This window comes from Melospiza melodia, chromosome 31 (genome assembly GCF_035770615.1).
Source record: "Melospiza melodia melodia isolate bMelMel2 chromosome 31, bMelMel2.pri, whole genome shotgun sequence".
NCBI classification, from domain to species: domain Eukaryota; kingdom Metazoa; phylum Chordata; class Aves; order Passeriformes; family Passerellidae; genus Melospiza; species Melospiza melodia.
The window spans coordinates 1,903,341-1,930,485 of record NC_086224.1 but is presented as its reverse complement, the minus strand read 5'-3'; the positions used below and the strand labels follow the sequence as shown (position 1 = coordinate 1,930,485).

The 27,145-nt window shown below is 63.3% G+C and overlaps 4 protein-coding genes across 5 annotated transcripts; all 4 read left to right on the top strand.

The window, feature by feature from the left end:
• The first annotated feature begins 1,090 nt into the window (after nucleotides 1-1,090).
• On the top strand, nucleotides 1,091-5,265 carry LOC134431175 (tubulin alpha-1A chain). The gene is made up of 4 exons (XM_063179163.1): nucleotides 1,091-1,193; nucleotides 2,935-3,157; nucleotides 3,244-3,392; nucleotides 4,105-5,265. Exons 1-4 carry the CDS (start codon nucleotides 1,191-1,193, stop codon nucleotides 5,083-5,085), a joined length of 1,356 nt encoding a protein of 451 aa, XP_063035233.1. The 5' UTR covers nucleotides 1,091-1,190; the 3' UTR covers nucleotides 5,086-5,265.
• Nucleotides 5,266-8,390: 3,125 nt separating this feature from the next.
• Nucleotides 8,391-12,501, top strand: LOC134431173 (tubulin alpha-1B chain-like). Its single transcript, XM_063179159.1, has 4 exons — nucleotides 8,391-8,552; nucleotides 10,051-10,273; nucleotides 10,365-10,513; nucleotides 11,330-12,501. The coding sequence occupies exons 1-4, from the start codon at nucleotides 8,406-8,408 to the stop codon at nucleotides 12,308-12,310; spliced, it is 1,500 nt and encodes a 499-aa protein (XP_063035229.1). The 5' UTR covers nucleotides 8,391-8,405; the 3' UTR covers nucleotides 12,311-12,501.
• Nucleotides 12,502-13,162: 661 nt separating this feature from the next.
• On the top strand, nucleotides 13,163-18,117 carry LMBR1L (limb development membrane protein 1 like). Of its 2 annotated transcripts, none has more exons than XM_063179162.1 (17): nucleotides 13,163-13,280; nucleotides 14,658-14,742; nucleotides 15,021-15,057; nucleotides 15,191-15,330; nucleotides 15,418-15,521; nucleotides 15,594-15,720; nucleotides 15,805-15,873; nucleotides 16,024-16,088; nucleotides 16,200-16,275; nucleotides 16,374-16,457; nucleotides 16,631-16,707; nucleotides 16,789-16,866; nucleotides 16,985-17,058; nucleotides 17,163-17,253; nucleotides 17,412-17,478; nucleotides 17,569-17,730; nucleotides 17,813-18,117. In XM_063179162.1, the coding sequence occupies exons 1-17, from the start codon at nucleotides 13,209-13,211 to the stop codon at nucleotides 17,869-17,871; spliced, it is 1,467 nt and encodes a 488-aa protein (XP_063035232.1). In that variant the 5' UTR covers nucleotides 13,163-13,208; the 3' UTR covers nucleotides 17,872-18,117. The 2 variants fall into 2 exon arrangements, with proteins under 2 accessions (XP_063035232.1, XP_063035230.1); XM_063179160.1 differs by having other exon boundaries at nucleotides 16,371-16,457.
• A 2,248-nt stretch (nucleotides 18,118-20,365) lies between these two features.
• DHH (desert hedgehog signaling molecule) lies at nucleotides 20,366-25,082 on the top strand. The gene is made up of 3 exons (XM_063179165.1): nucleotides 20,366-20,677; nucleotides 21,991-22,252; nucleotides 22,983-25,082. Exons 1-3 carry the CDS (start codon nucleotides 20,366-20,368, stop codon nucleotides 23,648-23,650), a joined length of 1,242 nt encoding a protein of 413 aa, XP_063035235.1. The 3' UTR covers nucleotides 23,651-25,082.
• The last annotated feature ends 2,063 nt before the right edge of the window (nucleotides 25,083-27,145 follow it).

Here is a 27,145-nt window from a genome sequence, read left to right as displayed (position 1 = left end):
ATGGTGTGGGGATGGGACCATGCATGGGGTGTGGGGTCACCTCCCTGCAGGGACCGAGCCCCCCATGGGGAACAGACCCCCCCAGCCTCTGTGGCTTTGCAAGAACAAACTGGGGAGGGGGGAAAACGCCCCCCCAGGAGTGGGAAACCGCGGGACTGTGGGGCTGGTGGCTCGGGGGGGCTGCAGCAGATGGAAGGGTGGCCGAGGGACGCGTGTCCCAGCGTCCCAGCTGTGTCCCCAGCACCAGCTGCCGCACAGCAGCTGCTGCTCTTCCCGAGCCCCCCAGCCCTAAACTGCCCTGGGGGCTTTTGTCGCCTGTGTCCTCCCGCTGTCCCTCACCCCCTCCCGGCCCCGCTCGTCCCCAGCTGCCCGGGGGATGGCTCTTTGTCCCCCGGCTGGGCCCCGCGGCGCTGGTTCCCACTGCCCGAGCAGACAAAGAGGCGCTGGGAGGGCTGGGCACGGCGCGGGGCCATGGCAGGGACGCGGCTGAGAACCAGGGCACTGTGGCACGGCCAGGGATGGGGACAGTGCCCCTGGGCATGGGCACGGGGATGGGGACAGCGGCACTGAGGATGGGGACCGGGGCGTGGCTGGCTGGGAATGGGGGCCAGAGCGTGACAAGGGTTGGGAACAACGGGGACGGGGAGCGGGGTGTGGCCGGGGATAACCGGGAGCTCGGCGGAGGGCTGCATCCCCGGGGATGGGGACCAGGGCGTGGTTCTACCCCGTGTACCGGGAGCCCCGGGACCAAGAGACCCATTCCGGGCAGTGGGAGAGAACGGGAAAAACGGGGGGGAAAGGAGCCGTGGGGGGATGGGGGACCGTGGGATGGGGACCCGAGCGTGACCGCCGGCTCAGCCAAGCCCGGGCACCGGGGCGTGGCAGGGACGGTGCCAAGGACACAGCCGGGGCCCCTCCGGCGGCGGGGCCGGGCCGCGGCCGCCGCAGCCCCCGGGCCCCCCCTCCCTCCCGCACCGCCCGGCCTTTGTCTGCGGCTGCGGGGGGGCATTACCTCATTGCGGGCCGCCAATGGGCGCCGCTGCCGCCCGCGCCGCCGCCCCCCCGGCCCCGCCGCCCGCCCCGCCCCGCCGCCGCTATAAAGCCCCGCAGCGAGCCCCGCGCTCCGCCGCGCCTCTTACATCGACCGCCTCAGCGTCGGGCTGTGAGACCGCCCCGGACCGACCGCCGCCATGGTGAGGGGTGCGGGGGGGGTCGGGATTTTTGTCTCTAATCCCACCGTCCCTGTTCTCTTGTCCCCCCCATTCCCGCTGGCCCCGTGGTTTTCCTTTCCCCGGTGCCAATCCCCACCCTCCCATCGTAGTCTCCGGTTTTCATCCCCCACCCCGGCCCCCGTCTCGTCGTTTTCTCTGATTCCCAACCCCCTCCGGATCTCCATTCCCGAGGGCTTTTCGTCCGCCCTTCCCGGGATGAGCCCTCGGCGCCGGGACTCCCCCCGCACCGGGCGTGGCTCCCGTTACACCGAGTAAAATGTGTCGCCCGCTCGGGACCCAGCCCCGAGTGTAGCTCCGGTTAAACGGGCCTGGAAGGGTCTTCCTGCCTCCCCCGGGACCCCCGAACCCGTAGCGGGCGTGGCTCCCGTTAAACCGGGCAGGATGAGACCTCCGGGACTTAGGACTAAGCTTCCATAGGGCGTGGCTCCCGTTAAACCGGGCAGGATGGGACCCCCGGGACTCGGCACGGAGCTTCCATAGGGCGTGGCTCCCGTTAAACCGGGCAGGATGAGACCCCCGGGACTCGGCACCGAGCTTCCATAGGGCGTGGCTCCCGTTAAACCGGGCAGGATGAATCCCTGGCGCTGATCCACGGTACCGCGCCGGGCGTGGTTCTCATTAAACCGGCCAAGATGAGACCCCCGGGACCGAGTCCTGAGCCTGCACCGGGCGTGGCTCCCGTTAAACCGGGCAGGGTGAAACCCCGAGACGCGGTCAAACCCGACAGGATGGCTGCCGGTACCGAGCCCGGAGCAGACGTGGCTCCCGTTAAACCGGGCAGGATGGGTCCCCGGAGCTAAGCCTGTACTGGGCGTGGCACCGCATGAAAGGGGCAGAATCGGGACTCCATCTTTCGGTACCGAGCCACTGTCCGTCCCTGGGCGTGGCTCCCGTTAAACCGGGCAGGACGGACCCTCTTCCCCCCCCCCCCAAGCCTCGGTGCTGAGCCCTCAGCCTGCGCTGGGCGTGGCCCCGATATAAAGAGGGAAAAATTGTCCCTGGTGAGGGGTGGGCAGGGCGGAATGTGTCCCCCCAGTGCTGAGCACCCCATCCCGCACCAGAAATCGAAGCACGGCAGGATGGGACCCCCCAGTCCCGCACTGGGCGTGGCATTGCTTCGATGGGGATCCGGGTGGGCAGGAGGAGCCCACGGTGCTGAGCCACGCTGGGGCTTTGCTGGGTCTCATCTGGGCAGGTTCTGAGCCACCCTGGGGCTTTGCTGGGTCTCATCGGGGCAGGTTCTAAGCCACCCTGGGTCTCATCTGGGCAGGTTCTGAGCCACCCTGGGGCTTTGCTGGGTCTCATCTGGGCAGGTTCTAAGCCACCCTGGGTCTCATCTGGGCAGGTTCTGAGCCACGCTGGGGCTTTGCTGGGTCCCATCAGGGCAGGGTGGGGCAGGATGGCAACCCCGGGGCTCCTGTCTCACCCTGGGCGCAGCCCCAGTCCCTCCGGGCAGGATGAGCCACAAGTGCTGAGCTCGCCATCCCCCACAGGCGGGGTGCCAGCAGCGATGGGCACAGGACAGGATGGCACGCCTGCACTGGGGGCACCCCCAGACCCACAACAATGGGTGTGTCCGGGCAGGATCTGACCCCATCCAGCCACGGGAAGGGACCCCTCCCAGCTCAGTGACAGCGCTGGGCTGGTGCCACAGCTGGGGAGGGGGACAGGAGGGGTGACCCAGTGCCGTGTGCCCCCGCAGCGCGAGTGCATCTCCATCCACGTGGGCCAAGCGGGCGTGCAGATCGGCAATGCGTGCTGGGAGCTGTACTGCCTGGAGCACGGCATCCAGCCCGACGGGCAGATGCCCAGCGACAAGACCATCGGCGGGGGGGACGACTCGTTCAACACCTTCTTCAGCGAGACGGGCGCCGGCAAGCACGTGCCCCGCGCCGTGTTCGTGGACCTGGAGCCCACGGTGATCGGTGAGCGCGCGGGGGGCGGCCGGCGGGCGGGGCGGGCGCTGGCGGCGGGCGCCGGCTGCTAACGGGGCCCGGGGCTGTCCCCGCAGACGAGGTGCGCACGGGCACGTACCGGCAGCTCTTCCACCCCGAGCAGCTGATCACGGGCAAGGAGGATGCGGCCAACAACTACGCCCGCGGGCACTACACCATCGGCAAGGAGATCATCGACCTGGTGCTCGACCGCATCCGCAAGCTGGTAGGGGCGCTGGGGGATGCAGGTGGCGGGCGAGGAGGACAAAGCCTCCGTTCTGTCTCGCTCTCCCTTGCAGACTCGCTGGGTTGGGTTTAGATTTAATTTATTAATTAATGTTAATCCTGTTGTGCAGTGGCTGCCATTGGCCGGCAGCTGGAGCGGCTCCACAGCGCCGCAGCCCCCGGGCGCTGCCGGTGCTGAGCTTGGCAATTCCCTCTTTGTTCCCACTTGGCTCCTGACGTGGCCGAGTCCAGCTGCGTGTGCTGGGGACGGGCAGCCCCAAACCGGTCCCTTCCAGAGTCATGTGGCCGTGACAGTTCACGGCCAAACTGGTCTCCATTCTGCTGCTGAGCCAGTGGCAATTCTGCCCTTTGAGGTGCCCCTGGGCACTGCCTCACCCCAGAGGCCAAGCAGCTTTACTGGGTGATTCACTGTGAGTCAGTGTGACCCTGTCCCCATCCTGCTGACTCTGGCTCTACTGCTGGAAAGCCCCCAAAGGTCCTGGTGAGGCCACGGAGAGGAAGGAGTAAACATGGCCCTCTTTGTCTCTACAGAGTGTCCCCAAATCCCTGCAGGACAGGGTCCCTTTCCGTGGACCTGGTGGGAAGGTCCTGAGATCCTGGGAGGAAAATTTTCCTTGCAGGGGAACTCAGTAGCAGCTGAAGTTCAGAATTCCTGACAGTTTGGTCTTGTTTTCCCCTTCCCAACCTCTCAGGCTGACCAGTGCACAGGGCTGCAGGGCTTCCTGGTGTTCCACAGCTTTGGCGGTGGCACCGGCTCTGGCTTCACCTCCCTGCTCATGGAGCGCCTCTCTGTCGACTACGGCAAGAAGTCCAAGCTGGAGTTCTCCATCTACCCAGCCCCGCAGGTGTCCACGGCCGTGGTGGAGCCCTACAACTCCATCCTGACCACCCACACCACCCTGGAGCACTCCGACTGTGCCTTCATGGTGGACAACGAGGCCATCTACGACATCTGCCGCCGCAACCTGGACATCGAGCGCCCCACCTACACCAACCTCAACAGGCTGATAGGCCAGATCGTGTCCTCCATCACGGCCTCTCTGCGCTTTGACGGAGCCCTGAACGTCGACCTGACGGAATTCCAGACCAACCTGGTGCCCTACCCCCGCATCCACTTCCCTCTGGCCACCTACGCCCCGGTTATCTCTGCTGAGAAGGCTTATCACGAGCAGCTCTCGGTGGCTGAGATCACCAACGCCTGCTTTGAGCCGGCCAACCAGATGGTCAAGTGTGACCCTCGGCACGGCAAGTACATGGCGTGCTGCCTGCTGTACCGCGGGGACGTGGTGCCCAAGGATGTCAACGCCGCCATCGCCACCATCAAGACCAAGCGCACCATCCAGTTTGTGGACTGGTGCCCCACTGGTTTCAAGGTGGGCATCAACTACCAGCCGCCCACGGTGGTGCCCGGCGGCGACCTGGCCAAGGTGCAGAGGGCTGTGTGCATGCTGAGCAACACCACGGCCATCGCCGAGGCCTGGGCCCGCCTGGACCACAAGTTTGACCTGATGTACGCCAAGAGGGCCTTTGTGCACTGGTACGTGGGGGAGGGCATGGAGGAGGGCGAGTTCTCGGAGGCCCGTGAGGATATGGCAGCCCTGGAGAAGGATTACGAGGAGGTGGGGGTGGATTCTGTGGAAGGGGAGGGAGAGGAGGAAGGGGAGGAATACTAAAGTCACGAGGGTGCTGCTGGAACAGGGAACATAAATTAGTTGAAGGCCCCGCGGGGTCTGTAGCAGTGTGTGTGCCGCGCTCTGTCCTGTCAATGGTCTGTGCTTCAATGGAAAAAAAAGTCTGTGATGGACCCACCCGTCCTCTCCTGTGGGTCTGAATAAAAAGCATTCCCTGTCTTACCCTGCCTCTGGTGTCTTCACTCCCTGTGGCAATGTGTCCCTGCCTGGCTTTGACGCTGTCCCCACCTGCACATGACACGGCCCTGCAGTCCCTGTCCCCACTCAGGGTCTCCACCCTGTCCCTGAGCGTGTGCTGGGGGTTTTGGGGTGCTGAGTCCTCCCAAACCCATGCTCCTTCCTCATCCTGGTGGGCTCGGTGTTGTGCCCCCACCCCAAGTGCTGGGGAAGTGGAGAGGGTTGGATATTTCAGTACCAGGAATCAAGTGAGCACATTGTGGGTTTTAACTCCTCAGGGTGGGCTGGAGATGCCTGAAGGCCCCCGTTTAACAGAAATCTTTGGTATCTCTGCTACCTCCTCATCCTGGGCAGGGGAGGGGCTGCATTACCCTGGGGATGGGGAGGGGAAGCTCTGCCCACCACGGGTGGGTGAGAGTGCTGGGGATGAGGGTTCTTTTATCCAGCCAATGTGTCCTCAAGTTCTTCTGGCTCTTTGAGGGATGAGGAATTGGCCCTGTTGGTCCCAGCCACAGAGGGGGAGGGGAAAATGTCATTTCAGCCTCCTGGAATGAGGGGAGCCTTTTCACCCTCCCTCTCTTTTTACCTCTTGAATGGGGGGGAGCCTCTTCACCCTCCCTTTCCTCTCCTTTCACTCTGACCCTCACGGCTCCACGCAGGGATAAATAATGAAGGGGAAGCTGAATGCAGAGTGAAACTTGAGAGGGTGATGCAGCTGGGGAGGACCCCTGGGACCCTCATTTGTGTTCTGGGACCCTCATTTGTGTCCTGCACCCCTCCCTCTTCTGCACTCTGAGCTCAGGCTAAGCCTTGATGAGCAGCACCAGGGCCAAGCTCCTCAAGTCCAGCAGCTCCCAGGAATTTTTTGTTGTCAAACCAATTCCCTGATTCTAAGGAACAGCCTTGGGAAGTAATTTTTTTTTTCTGAAGGACAACCCAAGTGCGACAACATGTTTGTTATGGAGCTTTCAGAGGAAGATACAAATTGTAGCCTGGACAGAAAATTAGGATTACTAAAAAGCCAATATTTACAGTGTTAAAACCAGTGTTAAAATAGTGAGACCCCCCCCCCCCCACCCTGGGTTCAGCAGGAGAACTCTCAGGGATGGTGAACTCACAAGTTTGGGATTCTTGGAGGGTGAGCAGAGCTTGGGCTGATCCCCCAGAACTGGGGCTCGACCCTTGGCCTGTTGAGAAGACACAAAGGCACTGATGTCAATACTGAACTCAAGGTGGATTTTTTACAGGTATTTACATCTGCACATGCTCTTCAGGTATGTGTGTGTGCAAGGGTGAATATTTACAGCAAATGTCCCAGGAACGTGGATCTCGGATTCCTTCTTAAGTGCTTTAGATTCATAAAAAAAATAGGCCTGTAACAGTGTTACTGTTGTGCCTACAGTAAATTTTATATGAATCTGTTGGTAAATGATTTAAATTAAGCTCTGGATTAAGTGCTCTTAAACCTTTAGGCTTAAACTGTTGGTAAAGCCCAGGGCTCAGTTTGACAATGGGGCAGGGGGTCCATTCTGCCCCTTCTGACTCAGTGGGAAGATCTCGATTATTATTCCATTTGAGCATTATTTTCCTATCTCCAGCCTCCCTTTAATTAATTTTTTGGCCAAATCTAGTTTTGCACAGATCGGTTTTAAATTTCAGCCCCATTTTCCTCTGTCGTCTTCCACTTCTGAGTCACAGAGGGAAGTCACCGGTGAATTTTGTGCACTTTCACTTTAACACTAAACCTGCTTTTGCTCGGTTTTTCAGCCACCCAAAACACTTCCTAACACCATTCCAGAGCTGACGTGATGCACGGGGAATTCAGCGGGGGGGTGGATGTGTGTGTGTGTGTGTAACAAACCCCCCCTCCACAGCACACCCATTCCGCAAACAGAACCGGCACCAGCACTTCCAGCACCAAATCCCACCCGGGACCCCCAAACTGACACCGGGGTGGGAGCAGCTCGAAGGGGGGGGTGGGGGGCAGCCGGTTCTTTGCCGGTGGGACCGGAGCGGCCATGCGGACACGCGGGCAGCGAGGCAAATGGCGGGGAAGCCACGTCAGCGCTGCAATGCAGCTGCGGCGGATGCTGCAACCGAGCCAGCGCCGGTTGTTGGGCTCGGCTGCCCCGGTGACCCCCGGGGTGGGGTGGGGAGGGGATGCGGAGCCCCCTTTTCTCCTCCCCCCCCCCCCCTCCAACCCAGCAGCGTGTGCTGCCGAAGTGGCCGCTGGGTTTTCCGCAAAGCTCTTGGCAAAACAGGAAGGGGATTATTGGGTGCAAATAGCTGCGCGGATTAAGTGGGGGCTGGGGATGCTTCCCCCCCCCCATCCCATCCCATTCCATCCCATCCCATCCCCCCGGTGCTCTCCGTGGCACGGAGCTGCCCCATGCTGGGGGGCACGGTGGGACGCCCCCTGTGTTATGGCGCTCACGGTGGTGAGAAAAACCCCACCCTGAAAAACGGGGTCCATCCTCCCCCTCACCCCAAAATGTGCGAACCCCGCGGGGGGGAGCCCGGACCCCCCCATGGCGGTGGGACCCAGGGGTACAGCTGGGCCGGGGGGGTGCTGAGTGGGGGGGGGCTGCTCAGGCTGCAGATGGTCTGGGAGGGACCCCCGGGGTGCAAATAATCCTGGGGGGGCGGGGGGGGGGGGGAGAGCGGTGCAGATGGGGCAGGGATAGGAGTGGGGAGGGGGGGGGGGTCGGCAAGGAGAAGCCGATTAACAACGCGGGGACGGCGGGGAACGACACCGGGCGCGGCAGCACGTGCGGCCGCCGCTCCCCCCCCCACCCCCGCTCCATGTCGCAGTTTTCCTCCGCAGCGGAGCCGCACCGGGCGGGAGGGGCGGCGGAAGAGGGGGGGGGGGGGGGGGGGGACGGGCGGGAACGGCTGTGCCCCCCCATTCTACGCCCCAAACGCGTTATAGGGGGGACAGAGCACCATAGGCGGGTCAGATCCCCCCGTACCCCGCTCTCCAAGCTGTGGGGGGTGAAGGGCGCTGCACCCCACGGCGGGAGGGTCCCCGTTTCTACCCCCCCCCAAAAAGCCCCGCAGCGCGGAGGGCGGAGGAGGCGGAGCGCGCCACTCGTCTCAGCCAATCAGCGATGCGATGGCGTTGATGGATGGGTTTTGCCGCCAATAGGAGCGCGGGGCGGGGGCGCTCGGCCCGCCCCCCGGGCCGGTATATATGGGGGCGCCCGGGGGCGGCGGTAGCTGGTACTTGCGTCGATTCCTTGCTTGTCGGGACGAGTAACCGAGCCGCAGCCATGGTGAGGGGAAGGGGCTGCAAAATCCCGGGGGATGGGCCCGGGGCATGGAGGGGGAGAGGAGGAGCGCGGATGGGTCTGGGGGCGCGGGGGATTGGGGGAAATGGGTGCGGAGGGGAGGTGAGGAGAGGAGGAGGAAGGAGTGGCGGGGGGGGGGGGGGGGAGATTTCGGGGGCAGGGGAATGAAATAAAGCGGAGGGGTAAAAGGGTGGGGGGCACCATGTCGGGAAGTTGGGAGGGGATGGGGGGTACGGATGGGGACGTGGGTGGGTAGAGGAGGGGATGGGGGTGTTGAGCAGGGATGGAGGATGAGGTCCTTGATGGAGGGAGTATCTCCTGGGGGGCGAGGGTGGGGGGGGGGGTCACGGCGCTCTTGCGGTGGCCGCACGTGGCCTCCGGTAGCCCACCGCTGGGGGCGGGGTCAGCCCGACCGTTACCGTTCCCGCGCGCGGGAAGGCGCGCGGCGAGGGCACAGCCCCGCCCCTCGCCCTGGGCACAGCCCCGCCCCCCCCCATACCCACCCTTCCCCCCTCAATCCATCCTAGACCCACCCCCCCACACAACCTCACTCTGCCCCGAAACACAAAATTCCATTTTTCCCCCCCTACCCGAGCCGGTGATCCCCATCCCCCTCCATGGCTCATGGGGGTCACCCTCCGCTCCAGACCCCCCCAAACCACGGGCTCCCCCCGACCCGGGCGGGAGGAACGCGGGGAGCAGGTGGGGAATGTGCAGGGAGCGGCCGGGAATGTGCGCGACCCTCCGGGGGTGACGCCACCGGCCCATCCCCGCCGATCCGGGTCAGCTGCTGCAGCGCTCAGCTTCCTCTTCCTCCTCCTCCTCCTCCCGACCTCGCCCTGCCCAGGCTGCCCGGCTGGAAAATGTCCTCCCAGGGCGCCATTTGGGAGCAGATGGTGGCAGCTGCGGGGTGGTGGCATCCCCACAGGTGGCTGCGGTCTGTTCCCAAGCACGGATGTCACCCTACAGATCGCTCCTCGGATCTTGGGTGGCCCCAGCAGAGCTCAGCCACTCATTGGGGTGGCACTAGGGCACAAGTGGGGTTTGGGGGTGCTGAGCTTGAGGCCCTGTGAGATCTTTTCAGCCCACCGAAGGCAGGGTCGTAGCTGCCTGGAGGGGCAGGACAGGAGCATCGGAGCTGAGCACGCTGAGATGTTCCCTGGGATGTGGGGGTGTCCCTGTCCCTGCACAGGGGGGGTTCAGTGTCCCTGTCTCATTGGGGATTGGGAGTAGTGGGGAGCAGCATTAACCCTGAGGAACCCCAATTGGCGGCTCTGTGGGGTGTGCAGGGTGAAGGGCACCAACTGGTGCAGGGTCTCAGCTCCTGGGGAAGGGGCAGCAGGATGGCACCCCCAAAGCTGAGCACAACGGGAGCACCTGGGGCAGGACCTGCCTCCATCCAGCCTTGAGGAGGGACCCTTCCCAGCCCGGTGGGTGCTGAGGGGGGACAGGAGGGGTGACCCAGTGCCGTGTGCCCCCGCAGCGCGAGTGCATCTCCATCCACGTGGGCCAAGCGGGCGTGCAGATCGGCAATGCGTGCTGGGAGCTGTACTGCCTGGAGCACGGCATCCAGCCCGACGGGCAGATGCCCAGCGACAAGACCATCGGCGGGGGGGACGACTCGTTCAACACCTTCTTCAGCGAGACGGGCGCCGGCAAGCACGTGCCCCGGGCCGTGTTCGTGGACCTGGAGCCCACGGTGATCGGTGAGCGCGCGGGGGGCGGCCGGCGGGCGGGGCGGGGCGGGCGCTGGCGGCGGGCGCCGGCTGCTAACGGGGCCCGGGGCTGTCCCCGCAGACGAGGTGCGCACGGGCACGTACCGGCAGCTCTTCCACCCCGAGCAGCTGATCACGGGCAAGGAGGATGCGGCCAACAACTACGCCCGCGGGCACTACACCATCGGCAAGGAGATCATCGACCTGGTGCTCGACCGCATCCGCAAGCTGGTAGGGGCGCTGGGGGGGGCTCGTGGCGTGGGTTTGTCCCCGCGGGGGATGTGGGGACAAAGGGAAGCTCCGCGTGTGCCTGGGCAGGTCCTTCTCAGCCCATCAGCGCTTTAGGGCAGAGAGTTGTGCCAGGAGGGATCAGGCCTGGGTTGTGACAGGAGAGACTTCATACCTTCCTGGTGGGACCTGTTGTGCCTCCAGGATCTGGATGGATTTGTTGTGTCAGCCTGCAGCACATCGTGGCTCCCTATGGGGTCTGGATGCTCTCAGTGATCAGGATCAGCCCCTTGCCTTCCCCTTGACATGAATCCCTTTTTTCAAGGCTCTGCAACCCCACCAGCACAGGATGTTCACCTTGAGCTTGGCATGTTCCAGGGGTGTGATGGGGCTTGTGGGATTCTGTGTCATTTCAATCCCTGGAAAAACCTTATTTTACCCCTTTTTAAGGTCATGTGAGGTTTCTCCTTGATCTGGATGCTGATCCTGCTTGACCAACTGCTTATGAGCAGCTGTGCTGAGTATTTAACTCTTGCTGGGGCAGCTCTTGTGGATTGCCCCTTCCCCCAAGCAGATTGCCTGGGTCATAGGAGGCAGCAGCTGAAGGGAGGGGGCAGGAAGGGGTCCCTTCCCCTGAGGGCAGGTCATGCTGGATCACAGGGTGCTGTGGCTGGAAGTGGAATGGACAGCGGTGCCCCAAAATTCTGAAATCCTTGTGGGAAATAATGTGTCTTCCTGGGCAAGTCAGCAACTTCAGTAACAGCTGAAGTTCAGAATTCCTGACAGTTTGGTCTTGTTTTCTCCTTCCCAACCTCTCAGGCTGACCAGTGCACAGGGCTGCAGGGCTTCCTGGTGTTCCACAGCTTTGGCGGTGGCACCGGCTCTGGCTTCACCTCCCTGCTCATGGAGCGCCTCTCTGTCGACTACGGCAAGAAGTCCAAGCTGGAGTTCTCCATCTACCCAGCCCCGCAGGTGTCCACGGCCGTGGTGGAGCCCTACAACTCCATCCTGACCACCCACACCACCCTGGAGCACTCCGACTGCGCCTTCATGGTGGACAACGAGGCCATCTACGACATCTGCCGCCGCAACCTGGACATCGAGCGCCCCACCTACACCAACCTGAACCGCCTCATCAGCCAGATCGTGTCCTCCATCACGGCCTCTCTGCGCTTTGACGGAGCCCTGAACGTCGACCTGACAGAATTCCAGACCAACCTGGTGCCCTACCCCCGCATCCACTTCCCTCTGGCCACCTATGCCCCGGTTATCTCTGCTGAGAAGGCTTATCACGAGCAGCTCTCGGTGGCTGAGATCACCAACGCCTGCTTTGAGCCGGCCAACCAGATGGTCAAGTGTGACCCTCGGCACGGCAAGTACATGGCGTGCTGCCTGCTGTACCGCGGGGACGTGGTGCCCAAGGATGTCAACGCCGCCATCGCCACCATCAAAACCAAGCGTAGCATCCAGTTTGTGGACTGGTGCCCCACTGGTTTCAAGGTGGGCATCAACTACCAGCCACCCACGGTGGTGCCCGGCGGTGACCTGGCCAAGGTGCAGAGGGCTGTGTGCATGCTGAGCAACACCACGGCCATCGCCGAGGCCTGGGCCCGCCTGGACCACAAGTTTGACCTGATGTACGCCAAGAGGGCCTTTGTGCACTGGTACGTGGGGGAGGGCATGGAGGAGGGCGAGTTCTCGGAGGCCCGTGAGGATATGGCAGCCCTGGAGAAGGATTATGAGGAGGTGGGGGTGGATTCTGTGGAAGGGGAGGGAGAGGAGGAAGGGGAGGAATACTAAACTGGGTTCCTTCTGTCGCTGTCGCATGTCCACGAAATGTCTGCTTCAAACACTTGAGCTTCCTTGTGCACTGCGTGGGGTTTGGCTCTGTGGGCTCGGCCAGGGATGTGCTGCCCTCTCGGATGTGATCATGCAGATTTTCCATGTGTCTGTGATTTTACCGTGTCTGTGAATAAAAGGCTTTAAGAGAAGCTACGCTGTGTCGGATACAAACCCTCTGTGTCAGTGCCCGCTCTCACCCTGGCCGGCTGGCCCCGTCCCATGGGAACAGACTGTCTCTATTGTCTGTGCCCAGTCGGGCAGCTGGCATGGTACCGCTGTTACCCGAGCTGCCCAGCAGGGCTGGGGGGGGTGATGCCCTCACATCGCTGCGTTCCACAGGGTGGGGCCTCACCCTGAGTGCTGCTGCGTTCCTTCATGTGCTGCCTATGAGCGGGGCCGTGCCCTGCCGGGTGCCCCCCGCGCTCGGCAGCTCAGCCCTGCCCCCCTCCGTGATTAACACACCCGGGATTATCCCCGGCCCGGGATTAACTCCATCCCTGCTCCTAATTCCGGTGGCTGCACTGGGGCCGCCAGCCCGTGGGAGCGGCGGCGGGCGGGCTCCGCCAATCAGCGCGCGGCGCGCCGCACTTCAGCCAATGAGCTCCGCCTCATTCAAGCCTCTTAGCCAATAGGCGGCAGGGGGCGGGGCCTGCCTGGCCGTTCATCCCGTGAGGGAGCGGATACTTTGTAGCGCGTAGGGGGCGGGGCCACGGGAGGGGCGGGGCCTCAACGGCGGCGCTGGGCTGGACCCGGCGGGCTCCGAGCGGCGTTACCGGAACGGTACCGGAGCGGCGTGGCGGTACCGGCCTTGCCGTCCTGCCCTGCCTCTGCCCGGCCCTGCCATGCTGGCCGCAGAATGGCCCCTGTGGAGCAGGACGCGCTGGCCGTGCGGGAGCAGCTCTTCCACGAGAGGGTCCGCGAGTGCATCGTGAGTGCCTGGGGGCGGCGGGGAAAGGGATCGGTGTGGCGGGGAGAGATGGGAAGGGTGGCTTGGAGCTCGCAGCTCTCCATGGGACCGTCCGGATCGCGCGGCTGTGGCAGGGCTCCACACCCCGCGCTTATCGGGGCCAGAGCCGCCGCGGCCGCGTGTGCCCAACAGATATCGGGGTGCCAGGGCTGGACCCTCCTGAGCTCCTGCCGCGACCCCTCTGCCGGTTCCAGCAGTCCCAGCCGCTCTCCCCTCGTGCTGGGAGGCTGTGGTGGTGTCAGAGCCGGCCCAGCCCCGTGCCAGGCTCCTGGCTCTGTCCTTGTCCCCAGGCCAGCAGGACCCTCAGGAGCCCCTAAACCTCGGACACAGCTGGGTTTGCTCCTCTGCTCAGGGATGGGGGTGACCTGGATGTCCCGGTCCTGGCATCTCCCAGGGGCCTTGGGGGTGCTGTGGACACGGCAACCAAGGGGGCTGTGACCAGCAGTGCCAGCGCTACCTTGGCACAGCCACATTTGGTGCCTACAGGGCAGAGCTGGTGGCCCTGGAGCCCCCAGACCTCCATCTTGGGGTGCTACATCTCAGCCAGGAGCTCCTGGTTTGGCAGACAAAACTTACTCAGCCCAACTTCACTGAGTAGAGGAGGAGTTGGGGGTCCCCCCAGCAGGCAGAGCATCGGTTTGTGGGGTACAGGCCATGGCAGGAGGGAATCTGTGGCCTGAGACCCTTCACTGGGTGGGAGCAGGAGCACAAGGACCCGCTGGGTGCTGCCCTTCTGGGAGTGCAGAGCTGGACCAGCTTTGGGGGCTCCCTGTACCCCACTGGCACATCCTGGGCACCCTCAGGTGGGCTCAGAGCACCCCTAGGCAGGCAGGAGGGAGGTGCCCCTGCTGCTTCCCGCTGCACCTGTGCCAAGGTGGAGGATTCAGGCGACCTTTCCTCATCCTGCCGCGTTCCCAGAGGGATGAAAGGTCGCCGTGTTCCCCGAACATCGCCTGCGCTGGCCTGACCTCGGCGTTCCAGCGGGGGCAGCAGGGACACCGCAGATGTCCTTGGCTCCTGACTCAAGGCTGCCCTCGTGGCTCTGCCAGCAAGGCCAGGGCTGTGGGATCCAGCAGATCAGGGATGTCCCACGGGGGTCACAGATTTGCCAGCACGGGCTGATCTTGGGTGGGTTTTCAGCTCCCCCACCCCGGTCTGGGTGCTGTGCCAGGTTGTGGGCACCCGTGTGTGAGCCCTGGGTGCAGTGCCCATTGAACAGAGAGGTCTGAGCGCACCAGTGGGGTGGAACCAGGAGTGGAAAAACAAATAGGGTGGAGCTGACAAGCCCCAGGGCTGGCAGCATCCCCTCAGGGCATGCCCACACTCCTGTGCCCACAGATCTGTGCCCTGCTCTTTGCCAGCCTCTACATCCTCTGCCACTTCGTCATAACCCACTTTAAGAAGCACACGGATTTCACAGCAGGTAAGGGAGTGGGAGCTGCCAGAGCCAGGCAGCCCTCAAGACAAATTCATCCTTTGAGGGTTCTTCCTCTTCCTCATTGCTTTCGGCCTCCCCCAGCACCCCCAGTCCCACCATGAATGTGACACCAATTGCTGCCCTAGGTGGGAGCAAAGCCAGAATTCCCTGGGAGGATTTCTGCAGCATTTGGAGAGGGGAGAACTTGGGCAGGGACAGGCAGTGATGCTTTGGGCAGCCCTGCCTCTCCCCCAGCCCTTTGGTTTGGGATTTTGTCCCCACAGTTCACGATGACGAGGACGCCGCTGTCAACAGGATTGCGTGAGTTCCTGTTTGTCCCCTTCCTCATCCTCTTCCTCAGCCAGGACACCATGTCCTGTGTGCTGGGGGGTAAAACTGGGATTGTGACAGCCAGAGGGACCCTGACCCAGAGTGATTCTTGTCCCCGTGGCAGCTTGGGGCTCTGTACCTTCACCCTGGCTGTGGCACTGGGTGCTGTCCTGCTCCTGCCCTTCTCCATCATCAGCAACGAGGTGCTGCTCTCCTTCCCCCAGAATTACTACATCCAGTGGCTGAACGGCTCCCTCATCCATGGTGGGTGACCCTGGGGTGTCCCCAAAATCTTTGAGGTTAGCATTGCCCTGCTTGGGAGCTCACCCCACGCTGTCCCCCCTCTTCCAGGCCTCTGGAATTTGGTTTTCCTCTTCTCCAACATGTCCCTGGTCTTCCTCATGCCCTTTGCCTACTTCTTCACCGAGTCAGAGGGGTTTGCAGGGTCCAAGAAGGTGGGTGATCCTGCACTTGTCCCCCTCCCTGTCCCCACCTTTTGTGACTCTCTGCTAACCCAGCTCCTGCAGGGCATCATGGCCAGGGTGTACGAGACCTCGGTGGTGCTGCTGCTGCTGACCCTGCTGGTGCTGGGCATGGTCTGGGTGGCATCTGCCATCGTGGGCAACGACGCTGCCAGTCGCCAGTCACTCTACGGTGGGTGAGCTGGGCTCTAGACCCTGGCACTGAGTGGAACAAGGGGTTTCTGGTGCCACTGGCCTGATCCTGCTGTCTCTGCAGATCTCTGGGAATATTACCTGCCCTACCTCTACTCCTGCATCTCGCTTTTCGGTGTCCTGCTGCTGCTGTGTAAGTTGTGTCCTCACGAGGCTCTGCTCCATCCAAATGGGGTCTGGAGGGGGTCATGGCTCGTGGCTGAAGTCTCCAGGATCCTTCTGAGGGTGTGAGGAGGGGTAGGATGATGGGACACCTCCTGTTCAGCCTCTCCTCCCACCACAGTGTGCACCCCCTTTGGCCTCTCCACCATGTTCACCGTCACTGGGAAGCTGCTGGTGAAACCCCGGGTAAGGCGTCACCCCACAATCCCCCTGCCCCAGATTTGGGGGTGACTGTCCCCAGGGCTGCCATCCACACAGCCCAGCAGCCACTCACAGGCTCCTCACCCACCCTTGCAGCTCCTGGAGGACCTGGATGAGCAGCTGAGCTGCACGAGGTTTGAGGAAGCCGCTGTGTCCCACAGGATCCGCTCTGGTGGGTGCTGCTGCTTGGCAAAGGGGGGCACGGGGTGCATTGGGGGATCCTCTACCCCACCTCATCCCTCCTGAGCCCCTTGGGTCTCTCCCCAGCAGGCAAAGCTTCCTGCTGGCTGAATCTGGACATGGAGATGCTGCGGGAGCAATTCTTCGCCATCCGGAGCAAGAGGAGGAAGTTGGGTGAGGAGCCTGGGCAGGGGAAGGGGACACTGGGTGCCCTCCAGCCTGGCACTGGGAGAACTGGGCACTGGAAATCCATGGAGGGAGATGGGCTGGGGGCTGGCACCCCCCATCCTGCCCCCTCAATCTGCTGCCCTGTGCCCCCCTCTCACCTGGGCACCTCCTCCCCACAGAGCTGCGGCACCGAGCATCGCCCTGGCAGAGGAACCTGGGCTACCCCCTGGCCATGCTGGGCCTGCTGGCACTCACAGTGAGTTCAGGGCTCTCAGGGGAGCTGGGGGTGCTGTCCCCATCCTCAGCACCACCATCACTCCCTCCCTGCTCCTGCCAGGGCATCTCTGTGCTCATTGTCTGCTTCCACGTCCTGGAGCTGCTGCTGGACGATGCTGCCATGCCAAGGGGCATCCAGGTACCCACCGACAAGGAGCATCCCCCTACCCACCTGGGGGCATGGCACAGCTCAGGGTGGTGTGCCTGGCAGCTCTGGGGACCATTCCTCCCCAACCTGCTCCCTCCTCTTCCTGCAGGATGCGTCCCTGGGCCAGGTTTCCTTCTCCATCTTTGGTTCCTTTGGAGCTGCGCTGCAGGTCGTGCTCATTTTGTATCCTTCAGGCGGGCACTTGTGTCCCCAGCCATGTCCCCTGTGTCCCCAACATTATTCCCAGTGCCAGCCCATGCTGTTTTCCTCCTTAACACTCTTTGCAGCTACCTAATGCTCTCCTCTGTCGTGGGCTTCTACAGCTCCCCCCTGTTCACTCGGCTGCTGCCAGAGAGGCAGGGCACCCCCCTCACCAAGGTGGGAGCAGCAGGGTGCGGCTGGGGGGCTCCTGTGGGGGTGCAAGACCCTTTCCCTACTCTGTGTGTCCCTCCCACACGGGAGGACAGTGCCAGGACCCCTCTGTGGTTCCCTGGCATCTGGAAAGTTCCTTCCCCAAACCTCCTCCTTCTCCCCAGATCATTGGGAACTGTGTCTCCTTGCTGGTGCTCAGCTCAGCCCTGCCTGTCTTCTCCAGGACACTGGGTGAGCTCCCAGAGGGGATCAGGGTGATGCCTGCATGGGGGTGAGCCCAAAATGGGGGTGCCCTGACCAATGTACCCCCACCCTGTGCAGGCATCACCCGTTTTGACCTCCTGGGGGATTTTGGCCGCTTCAACTGGTTGGGGAACTTCTACATCGTCTTCCTGTACAACATGGGCTTTGCTGGGCTCACCACGCTGTGCCTGGTCAAAAGGGTCTCCTGGGCAGTGCAGGCCGAGCTCATCCGTGCCTTTGGTGAGGACGTGGGGACACAGGGGTGGCTGCTGGGGTGTCCCCCGTGCCCCAGCCTGGCTCTCACACTCTCCCCCGTGTCCAGGTCTGCACAAGCTGCCGCTGCCCGTGACGCGCTGCAGGACCCGCAGCAAGCCCTGCTAGGGCTGGGGGACAGCGGGGCACAGGGACGTGTCCCCCTCCTCTCTCCTCACTGTGGTGGCCACCAGGGTGGCTGCCAGCCCCAGAGCTGGCCCTGACAGCGCCTGGAGCCTCAGGGACATCGGAGCCCCTCAGGGAAAGCTGAGACACCTTTAGGGTCGCGCCCCCCCTGCTCTGTCTCAGCTCTTGTGCTGCTGAGCCTTGGCCTTGAGCCACGTCCCCAAGGGGTGTGGGGTCCCCCCCCCGAGGCTGTGCTGGCTGCAGCCCCCCCCGCCCCACCCCCACATTTACATACCTCGTGCAACAATGGCTGGGACCCCCCCCCACCCACCCCGACCTCCCCTGGCTGCTCCCTGGGGTCTGGTTGAGTTTGAAATGCTGCCCCACCTGTCCTGTGCCCGGAGCCGCTCCACACCCCACCCCTGTGTCACTCTGGGGCTGCAGGGGGACACTGGTTGTCCCCTGGCCACCCTGAGGCCTTTGGGGGTCCCTAATGGGGAGGCCTGGGGTGCAGGGGACAATCCCCCCCTTCTCCAGCTCCTCGTGTGTATGTTGGGTCTGTTACAACAGAAATTGTTTGGAGAAATAAATAGTGACTGGTTTTTATATAAAAATATTAGGGTTTCATTCCTCCCAAGGGCAGGGCTGAGTAGGAAAGGGGCAGGGGTGGGGTGTCCCTGCCTTGGAGGGGGGGGTCACAGTCCTGCCCCTCCTTATGGGCCCTATGGGGACATAATTAACCCTCTTCCTGCTTGGGGTTAATGAGCTTCTTCCAGGCAGGGCTGCAAGCGAGGGCAACTCCTTGCCTGCTGACCTCGGGGGTGTTGGGGGGCTTCGGGGTACGGCCTGAGCTCCCCCACATGAGGGGCAAAGCAGAGGCTTCACCTCCCGGCACCGAGGGTCGTGCAGCCGGAACGGAAACTGCCCCGGGAACCGGGGGAACCGGGGGAACCGGCCCCCCACCCATCCTGCCCCGCCTGGGGCCGCCCCCCGCCCCTCCATGGCAGGGCTGGGGGGCACAGGCCCCCCCGGCCGCCCCCCCCCGGCTTGGGGCCGAGCAGGAAGCGCAGGAAACCTGGTTTATATTGCAGGAAATGAGGCCATCGGTGCCCGCGATTTCCCCGCGACCTGCTCCCCTCCCAGTCACCCCGGGCTGGCACCGGGGCTGCGGGGGAGCTGGGAGGGGACCGGGACCCCCCCTCCGACCCATTCCCGACCTTCCGCGACCCCGCTGCTGCCTCCTGTCCTCCCCGGAGCCCGCCGTGCCCTCGGGTGCTCCGCCGGCAGCGCTGGGGGCGCGGTCCCGGTGCCGGTCCGGGGGTGCCCATGGCACTGTCGGAGCCCGGTGCCAGTCCCGGAGCAGCCCGGCCCCGTCCGCGGCGGTAACCGGACCCCTGGCACAGCCCCGGTGCCACTCCGGGGGTGCCCCGGTCCCGTTACGGGGGTGCCCCGGTCCCGTTCCGAGGGTGCCCCGGTCCCGTTCCGGGGGTGTCCCGGTGCCGGGGCGCGGCGGGGCCGGCCGGGGCAGGGCAGCCCGGTGGGGGCGGCCCCGGGGGATGTGGCCGCCGCTGCCGCCGCTCCCGGGGGCCGGCTCCGAGGCGGGGCCCGACGGGGCTGCCCAGCGCCGGAGCCGAGCGGCCGCGGTGGGGGCAGCCCGGCCGGGGCGGCGCACGGTGCCGATCAGCACCCAAGGCAGCCGGTACCGGGGGCTGGGCCAGGAACGGGGACCGGAACCGTGGGTCGGACAGAACAGAGGGGAGCGGGGTAGTGCCAGGGAGCGGGTCCCGGGAGCGGGGCTGTGCCAAGGGGACGGAGCAGGTGCGGACACCGGCGGCACTGCCTCAGAATAGGGAGGGTCCTCGGTGCAAGGGAGACCGGGAGGAGGAGAAGGACCGGGACGGGGAGTGAGGGGTCCCCGGTGCCAGCAGGCGGTGACAGGAGAGGTGCCAGGACCAGAATCGCGGCGTTCGGATGGGATAAGGGAGGGTTCCGGTACCGGAGAGCAGCGCAGGGACCGCGGAGAGGAGGCGGCACCAGAACGCGGGATTTAGACGGGAACGGGGAGCAAGACCGGTGCCGGTCCCGGGGCAGCCTTAGGAACCGGTGGCAGCGCCAGGGCCGTGCTCGGAGCTGGATGCCGGTGCCCGGTGCTGACACACCGTTCCGCGAGGGTTTTCCCTAAGGCTGGGGCTGTGTCGGGACCGGGGTGCAGGCCGGGGGGTGCTGACACCGTGGGCGCGCAACCGGCGGCGCTCCGAGTGGGTGGCGGCACCGGCGGGGGGGTACCGGGGGGGGTGGTCAGTCGTCCCGAGCGGCCACGGATCCCGCAGCAGCGCCGGGACCGTGGGTGTGAGAAGGAAACGGCGCCGACCCGCCCCTGGCACCGCGACCAACTAAAAGCCCCGGGGCCACCGCACCGGGACCATGCCCGCCCCGGCCGCCCGTTCCCCCGGTGACTGAGCGGGAGCCGCGGAGGCAGCGGGGCCCGGCGGGCGGGATGCCCCGGTGGAGGCCGCTCGCCCTCGTCCTGCTCGGGCTCGCCGCCTCGCTGCTGGCCGCGCCGGTGCTGGGCTGCGGCCCCGGTCGGGGCCCGGTGGGGCGGCGGCGGCTGGGGCGGCGGCAGCTCTCGCCTCTGCTCTACAAGCAGTTCGTGCCCAACGTGCCCGAGCAGACGCTGGGGGCGAGCGGGAAGGCGGAGGGCAAAGTGCTGCGGGGCTCGGAGCGCTTCAGGGAGCTGGTGCCCAACTACAACCCCGACATCATCTTCAAGGACGAGGAGAACACGGGGGCGGACCGGCTCATGACCGAGGTGGGGGCTGCGCCCGGCCCGGCCCGGTCCGGCCTCGCTCCCGGGGGCGCGGGGGCGTGGGGGGCGGCGGGGGGATGGGCGGGATCACAGCGACCCTCGACGGGGCCCGCGGACGTTTCTCAGTCGGCACCGACGCGCTCAGGGGCTCACGGAGCTTTGCCGGTCGCCACCGACGCTCTCCAAGGCGCGCCGATCATGCCGGGGCTCACGGATCCTCCCGGGGCGCAGGGTCCCTCCCGGTGCCGTATCCCGGTACCCCGCCCCGGTGCCCCGCTCCCTTCCATGGCAGCGGCGCTGCAGCACCGGAGCCCCGGGACGAGGCGGGACCGTCGGGGATTAACGGGACGGGACGGGGCGGCACCGGGGGCACCGGCGGTACCGGCGGCTCCGCTCCCCCAGCGCCCCGACGGCAGAGCGGAGGGGGAGGCCCCGGTACCCCTCTCTCTGCTCGGCGGGAAACCGGGGCGGCGGGAGCCCGGGACGCGCCGCGAGCCCGCCGGGATGCTCACGGTTGCCATGGCGAGGGGCGGCCCCGCGGTCGCCATGGCGACGGGGGATGCTGAGAGTGGTCCAGGCGGCGCCGGCAGCTCCCGCGAGCCGGGACGGCGGAGGCGGCGGGGCCGGGGCGGCGGAGCCGCGGGCACGGAGCCGGCCCGGGCTGCGGGTGGCTGAAAGGGCCCTTTGTGGCCGCGGCGGCATTCCCGGGGCCTGAGGTCAGCTCCGGGCTGGAAGGCGCCTATTGTGGCCGGGCCGGGCCGGGCCGGGCCGAGCGCATTCCTGCCCCCCCTTCCCGGCACGGCCGGGCCCGCGCCCCGCACTCCGCCCCCGCGGCCCCGCGCTCCCGGAGCCGCTTTGTTGAACGGGGGAGGCGGGGGGGACACTGGGGCACTGAGGGACATCAGCAAATGCGGGGGGGACAGGGGCGGCTCCGACCCCTGCACCCCAATGCTGACGGGGAGAGGCACCCCGGAACCGCCCTGCTCTCCGTCAGCCCGGATTTGGGGCTGGTTCAGGGTCAGCCGCCCCCAGCTCTGCCTCACAGCCCCCCCCAGCAGGTTAATCAGTCCCAGCGGTGGCCGCGGGGAAGGTGACACCGCCGCGGTGCCCGTCCCGCTCCCGTGCCCGTTGTGCCCGGCTGAGCAGGGCAGCTCCATCACGGGACCCCGTTAAAGTTCAACCCGCACCCAGCCACGGGGGCAGCTTGGCCGTGACCCTCTGTGCACCCCTTTGGGTGGGGGCAGCCCCTTTGGGGACAGCCCTGGTGTCTGTCTGTCTGTCTGTCACGCCCGATGGTGACACCGGTGTCCCCACAGCGCTGCAAGGAGCGGGTGAACTCGCTGGCCATCGCCGTGATGAACATGTGGCCGGGGGTGAAGCTGAGGGTGACGGAGGGCTGGGATGAAGATGGGCACCACCTCCCCGACTCGCTGCACTACGAGGGCAGAGCTCTGGACATCACCACGTCCGACCGTGACCGCCACAAGTACGGCATGCTGGCACGGCTGGCCGTGGAGGCCGGCTTCGACTGGGTCTACTACGAGTCCAAGGCGCACATCCACGTCTCTGTCAAAGCAGGTACCAGCAGAAGGGGCTGCCAGCAGGGCAGGGGGCTGTAATTCCCATAAACATCCCAGCCCACAGCCCCTGCTGCTCCTCCTTGATGTCCTGGATCCGTGTGGGATTATTGCTCTGGTCGGTGTCAGCCCAAACCCAGCTCCTTCTGGCCCCCTAATTGGCAAAAATCTCATTTTCCCCTCCAAATTTTGGCCAGATGGAGACAAGATTGTGGTTCAGCTGCTGGTGAGGGGAATAGCAATGCAGCCCCACAGTTGCTCCAGCCAGCAGTTGCCATCCAGCCCAGAAGTGCCAATTGACAGAAAGTGAATTGTGTGGGATTATTGCTCTGATTGGTGTCAGCCCCAGCCCAGTTCCTCCTGGCCCCCTGACTGGCAAAATCCTCACTTTCCCCTCGAAATTTTGGCCAGATGGAGACAAGATTGTGGTTCAGCTCCTGGTGAGGGGAATAGCAATGCAGCCCCACAGCCCCACATTTGCTCCAGTTGCCATCCAGCCCAGAAGTGCCAATTGACAGAAAGTGAAAATGGCCATAAATGTCACCGTTGGAGCCCGGAACAAAGGGCGTCAGTGCAGGGTGGACAAAGGGGCCCTGCAGCATTCAGGAGCTGCACGCAGGAAAAAAATCAAAATACCCCCTTTGTTCCTGGGGGTGCTTTGGGGGGTCCGGCGCTCGCCGTTTCCCCTCTGGAGGTGGAGGTGACCCCAAGAACTCTCTCCATCCTCGCAGATAACTCGCTGGCCGTCCGCACCGGCGGCTGCTTCCCAGGCCACGCCACGGTGACGCTGCAGAGCGGGGAGCACCGGGGCCTGGCCGAGCTGCGCCGCGGTGACCGGGTGCTGGGCGCCGAGCCGGGCGGGCGCCTGGTGCCCACCGAGGTGCTGCTCTTCCTGCACCGGGACCTGGGCCAGCGTGCCTCCTTCGTGGCCATCGAGACAGCCAGCCCAGCTCGGCGGCTGCTCCTCACCCCGTCCCACCTGGTGTTCACAGCTCGGGGAGAGGGGAACGGCTCCGGCGCCTTCCTGCCCATCTTCGCCCGCCGTGTGCGCCCGGGCGACGCCGTGCTGGCCCACGGGGCCGGCGGGCAGGGGCTGCGCCCCACCAGGGTGCTGAGGGTCTCTCGGGAGGATGGAGTGGGGGTTTTTGCCCCCCTGACCTCTCAGGGCACTTTGCTGGTTAACGGGGTGCTGGCATCCTGCTACGCGGTGCTGGAGAGCCACCGCTGGGCACACAGAGCTTTCGCCCCTCTGCGCCTCTTCCACGGGCTCCTCTCGCTGCTGCCTGCCCACGCCGAGGTGGGCAACGGGACCGTGCCCGAGGTGGGCATGCACTGGTACTCCCGCCTGCTCTACCGGCTGGCCGGGGGCGTGCTGGGCCACGAGGCGCTGCAGCTTTAGGGGGTGCCTGCCCCCCCGTTTCTGCCAGGTGATGCCACACACAGCCCTGGGCATGGGGAGGAGGGATAGGGGTACCCCCAGTGCTGTGGGGAGGGTGGGGCTCAGCACTGCCCGGGGGTATGGGGTGGTCCCTGTGCTGTGTCCTGGAGCCCCCCATGGCTGGGTCTCCATGCCCAGACCCCGCTGGTATTTATTGCTTTATTAACCACTGCACTGGGGTGGGCTTGGTGCCGCAGCCAGGCAGCACCAGACCCTGCCCAGGAGGGTCAAACCCAGCTGGGAAGATGCCAAAAACACCCCAAAACTTTATTAACCACTGAGGAGGGCTTGGTGCCTGTCACACCCCAGCCAGGGGGGGGTCAAAACTCCCCCTGGGGGCCAAATCCAGCTGGGGGGATGCCAAAAATACCCCAAAACTTTATTAACCACTGGGGTGGGTTTGGTGTCTGTCCAACCCCAGCCAGGCAGCACCAGACCCTGCCCAGGAGGGTCAAACCCAGCTGGGAGGATGCCAAAAACACCCCAAGACTTTATTAACCACTGAGGAGGGCTTGGTGTCTGTCACACCCCAGCCAGGCAGCACCAGACGCTGCCCTGGGGGCCAAATCGAGCCAAAAACACCCCCAAGACTGAGCAGTTGGCAGCAGTTCCTGCCTGTCCCCCTGCTCTGGGTCAGTCCCTGTCACCCACAGTGTCCCTGGCACCCACAGTGGGCACTGGGTGTCTGCCATGGGCACCCCGTGCCAGGTCCGACTCTAACCATGCTAACTGCTAACCAACCCGCCCTGCTTGAGAGTTTTATTTTTCTATTTATAAATGGTAATATAAATGTCCCCCATGCCTGCCTGCCCTGGCAGGGGGCAGCCTGCTTTTAACCACTTCAGTTAAAAAAAAAAAAAAAAAACAAAAAAAAAAAAAAAAAAAAAACAAACAAAAAAATCAAAAGAAATACTATTTAATTGTTTGGGAAAATAAAGAAAGTTTATGGCCCTATTTGCTGTTGGAGCTGTGGTTGGGGAGTCTGGAGGGGCTGGGATTGATCATTCCAGGGGGTTGGGGGTCCTGAGGGGTTGGAGCATCCCAGGGTCTGGGCTGGGGGTTTGAGATCCTGGGGGCTCTGGGGGTCCCTGGTTCCTCTTGGACTTTCTGGCCCAACAGAAACAAAGAGTTATGGACAGCGCAGATACCTTTTTCTGGGCAAAATAAACCCGAAAAAGGACCTACATTAACAGAGGATTAATCCTTAAAAGCAACAGCCTGTTGCATATTCATACAGCTCATACATGGTGCATAAATTCCATCCAAACACAGGATTCTGTCTGGGCAGCATCAACTTCTTTCTCACAATCTTAACAGCATCTTCCTGCCTAAGAAAGGTGGGAAGAAGTTCGTTTCTCCTGATAACGGAGCAATAAATTCTCTTTCTCTGAAAGATTTTGGTGTCCTCTGGCTACTATCTCACTGCGAATCTTTTCTTTAGAAAAAAATATACTACATAGCATAGTTCCTATTTTAACATTATAACCTAAAACTATATATAACACACGACTTAAGAGAATTAATACAGCAAAACTTTCTAACACAACACATATAACATTATTTTGAATATTTGTGAAAAGCCAAGGATAAAATCTGCATTTTTCATATAACCTAACACTATATTTAATGCACTACTTAAGAGAATTAATATAGCAAAACTTTCTGACATAACACATAAAATGTTCATTTGAATATTTGCTAAAAGCCAATCATAAAATACACATTTTTTATAACCTAAAACTATACATAATGCACTACTTAAGAGAATTAATATAGCAAAACTTTCTGACACAACACATATAATATTCATTTGAATATTTGCGAGAAGCCAATCATAAAATCTGCATTTTTCACATCCTATATAGCATAGTTTCTGTTTTAACATTATAACCTAAAACTATATATAACACACTACTTAAAAGAATTAACACAGCACAACTTTCTGACACAACACGTATAATATTCATTTGAATATTTGCGAAAAGCCAATCATAAAATACACATTTTTTTATAACCTAAAACTATATATAATGCACTACTTGAGAGAATTAATATAGCAAAACTTTCTGACATAACACATATAATATTCATTTGAATATTTGCGAAAAGCCAAGGATAAAATCCGCATTTTTCACACCCCCCCCTCCTCCCCATTCCCGCTCAATTTCGCGACCACCACGTGGCCACGGCCCTTCCCTCCGTTTTTCATGAATGGAGAGCCCCTCCAGCTAAAGCGCATGCGCGGCCTCTTAGCCCCGCCCCTATCCGCTCTGCGCAGCCAATGGGAGCGGGCGGGCGGTGTTGTGGTCACGTGCGGCCGCCGGTGTAGTGGCGGTGGCCCCGCCCCCCCCGGCACGTTTATTGCGCTGTTTGCCGCGCCCGCCCGCGCCCTCCCGCCAAATTCTCCTCCCCGGTTACCGAGCCCCGCGTGGGTCCGTGCCGGGCGGCTCGGCCTGGGGGGGTCCGGGGCTCCGGGAATCCGTTCCCGGGGTGTACGTGAGAGCGGGGATGCTCCACTGGGGATTACCGGCAACGGCGGGTGCACCGGAGGGGCTCAGCACGGTGGGAGCCCACCCCGGGTGGGGGTTTGGGGCTGCGTTCAGCCTCCCCGGGACCCCCTGGAGCCCCAACGGGAGGGGTTCCCCCGTTGCTCCATCCCCTCCCTCGGGTGATACCGGGAGTACCGAGCCCGGTGTTGTGTCCCCCCCCCCCCCATCCGGTAAAACCTCCCTGGGCTGTGAGCCCACGGTGCAGAGCAGTAAATCCCGGGTGGGTGAGGAGGGGTCTCTCTTCCTGATCCCCCTGTGGGACCGCAGGTGATGAGGACAGACGTGTCCCCATTTTTGTGGGGGTGTCTTGTACCCCAAAACCTTGTGCTTGGGGGCTGAGGTGCCCCTGGCATGAGATGGAAGCTGGTCTGAGCTTTGAGAGGAGGATTTGGGGGGGTCCCAGGCAGCCCCCCCCGAGCTGGTGCCCCCCTTGCAGCCTCCAAGGTGGTGGTGATGGGCGAGGAGGAGTTCTGTCTGATGCTGGGGCAGTTTGGGGGGTCTGGGGGGTGTTTTGGGGCTGCTGGGGCAGTTTGGGGGTGTTGTGGGGCAGTTTGGGGGGTCTGGGGGTGTTGTGGGGCAGTTTGGGGGGTCTGGGGGTGTTTTGGGTCTGCTGGGGCAGTTTGGGGGTGTTGTGGGGCAGTTTGGGGGGTCTGGGGGTGTTTTGGGTCTGCTGGGGCAGTTTGGGGGTGTTGTGGGGCAGTTTGGAGGGTCTGGGGGGTGTTTTGGGGCTGCTGGGGCAGTTTGGGGGTGTTGTGGGGCAGTTTGGGGGGTCTGGGGGTGTTGTGGGGCTGCTGGTCTCCCATCACTCCATCATCATCATCATCATCATCATCATGGCTCCATCCTGATCCACTTGGTGACATTCCCTGAGGGACCCCTGAGGTTGGGGGACGAGGGGGACCCCTCG

Coding starts and splice junctions, on each gene's coding strand:
- LOC134431173 (XM_063179159.1), top strand. CDS start 8,406: ATGGGTTTTGCCGCCAATAGGAGCGCGGGGCGGGGGCGCTCGGCCCGC. Junction 10,274..10,364: donor CCTGGAGCCCACGGTGATCG/GTGAGCGCGCGG, acceptor CTGTCCCCGCAG/ACGAGGTGCGCACGGGCACG. Junction 10,514..11,329: donor TCGACCGCATCCGCAAGCTG/GTAGGGGCGCTG, acceptor CCAACCTCTCAG/GCTGACCAGTGCACAGGGCT.
- LMBR1L (XM_063179160.1), top strand. CDS start 13,209: ATGGCCCCTGTGGAGCAGGACGCGCTGGCCGTGCGGGAGCAGCTCTTC. Junction 15,721..15,804: donor CAGTCGCCAGTCACTCTACG/GTGGGTGAGCTG, acceptor CTGTCTCTGCAG/ATCTCTGGGAATATTACCTG. Junction 17,059..17,162: donor CTGCAGGTCGTGCTCATTTT/GTATCCTTCAGG, acceptor CACTCTTTGCAG/CTACCTAATGCTCTCCTCTG.
- LOC134431175 (XM_063179163.1), top strand. Junction 3,158..3,243: donor CCTGGAGCCCACGGTGATCG/GTGAGCGCGCGG, acceptor CTGTCCCCGCAG/ACGAGGTGCGCACGGGCACG. Junction 3,393..4,104: donor TCGACCGCATCCGCAAGCTG/GTAGGGGCGCTG, acceptor CCAACCTCTCAG/GCTGACCAGTGCACAGGGCT.
- DHH (XM_063179165.1), top strand. CDS start 20,366: ATGCCCCGGTGGAGGCCGCTCGCCCTCGTCCTGCTCGGGCTCGCCGCC. Junction 20,678..21,990: donor CGGACCGGCTCATGACCGAG/GTGGGGGCTGCG, acceptor GTGTCCCCACAG/CGCTGCAAGGAGCGGGTGAA. Junction 22,253..22,982: donor CCACGTCTCTGTCAAAGCAG/GTACCAGCAGAA, acceptor CCATCCTCGCAG/ATAACTCGCTGGCCGTCCGC.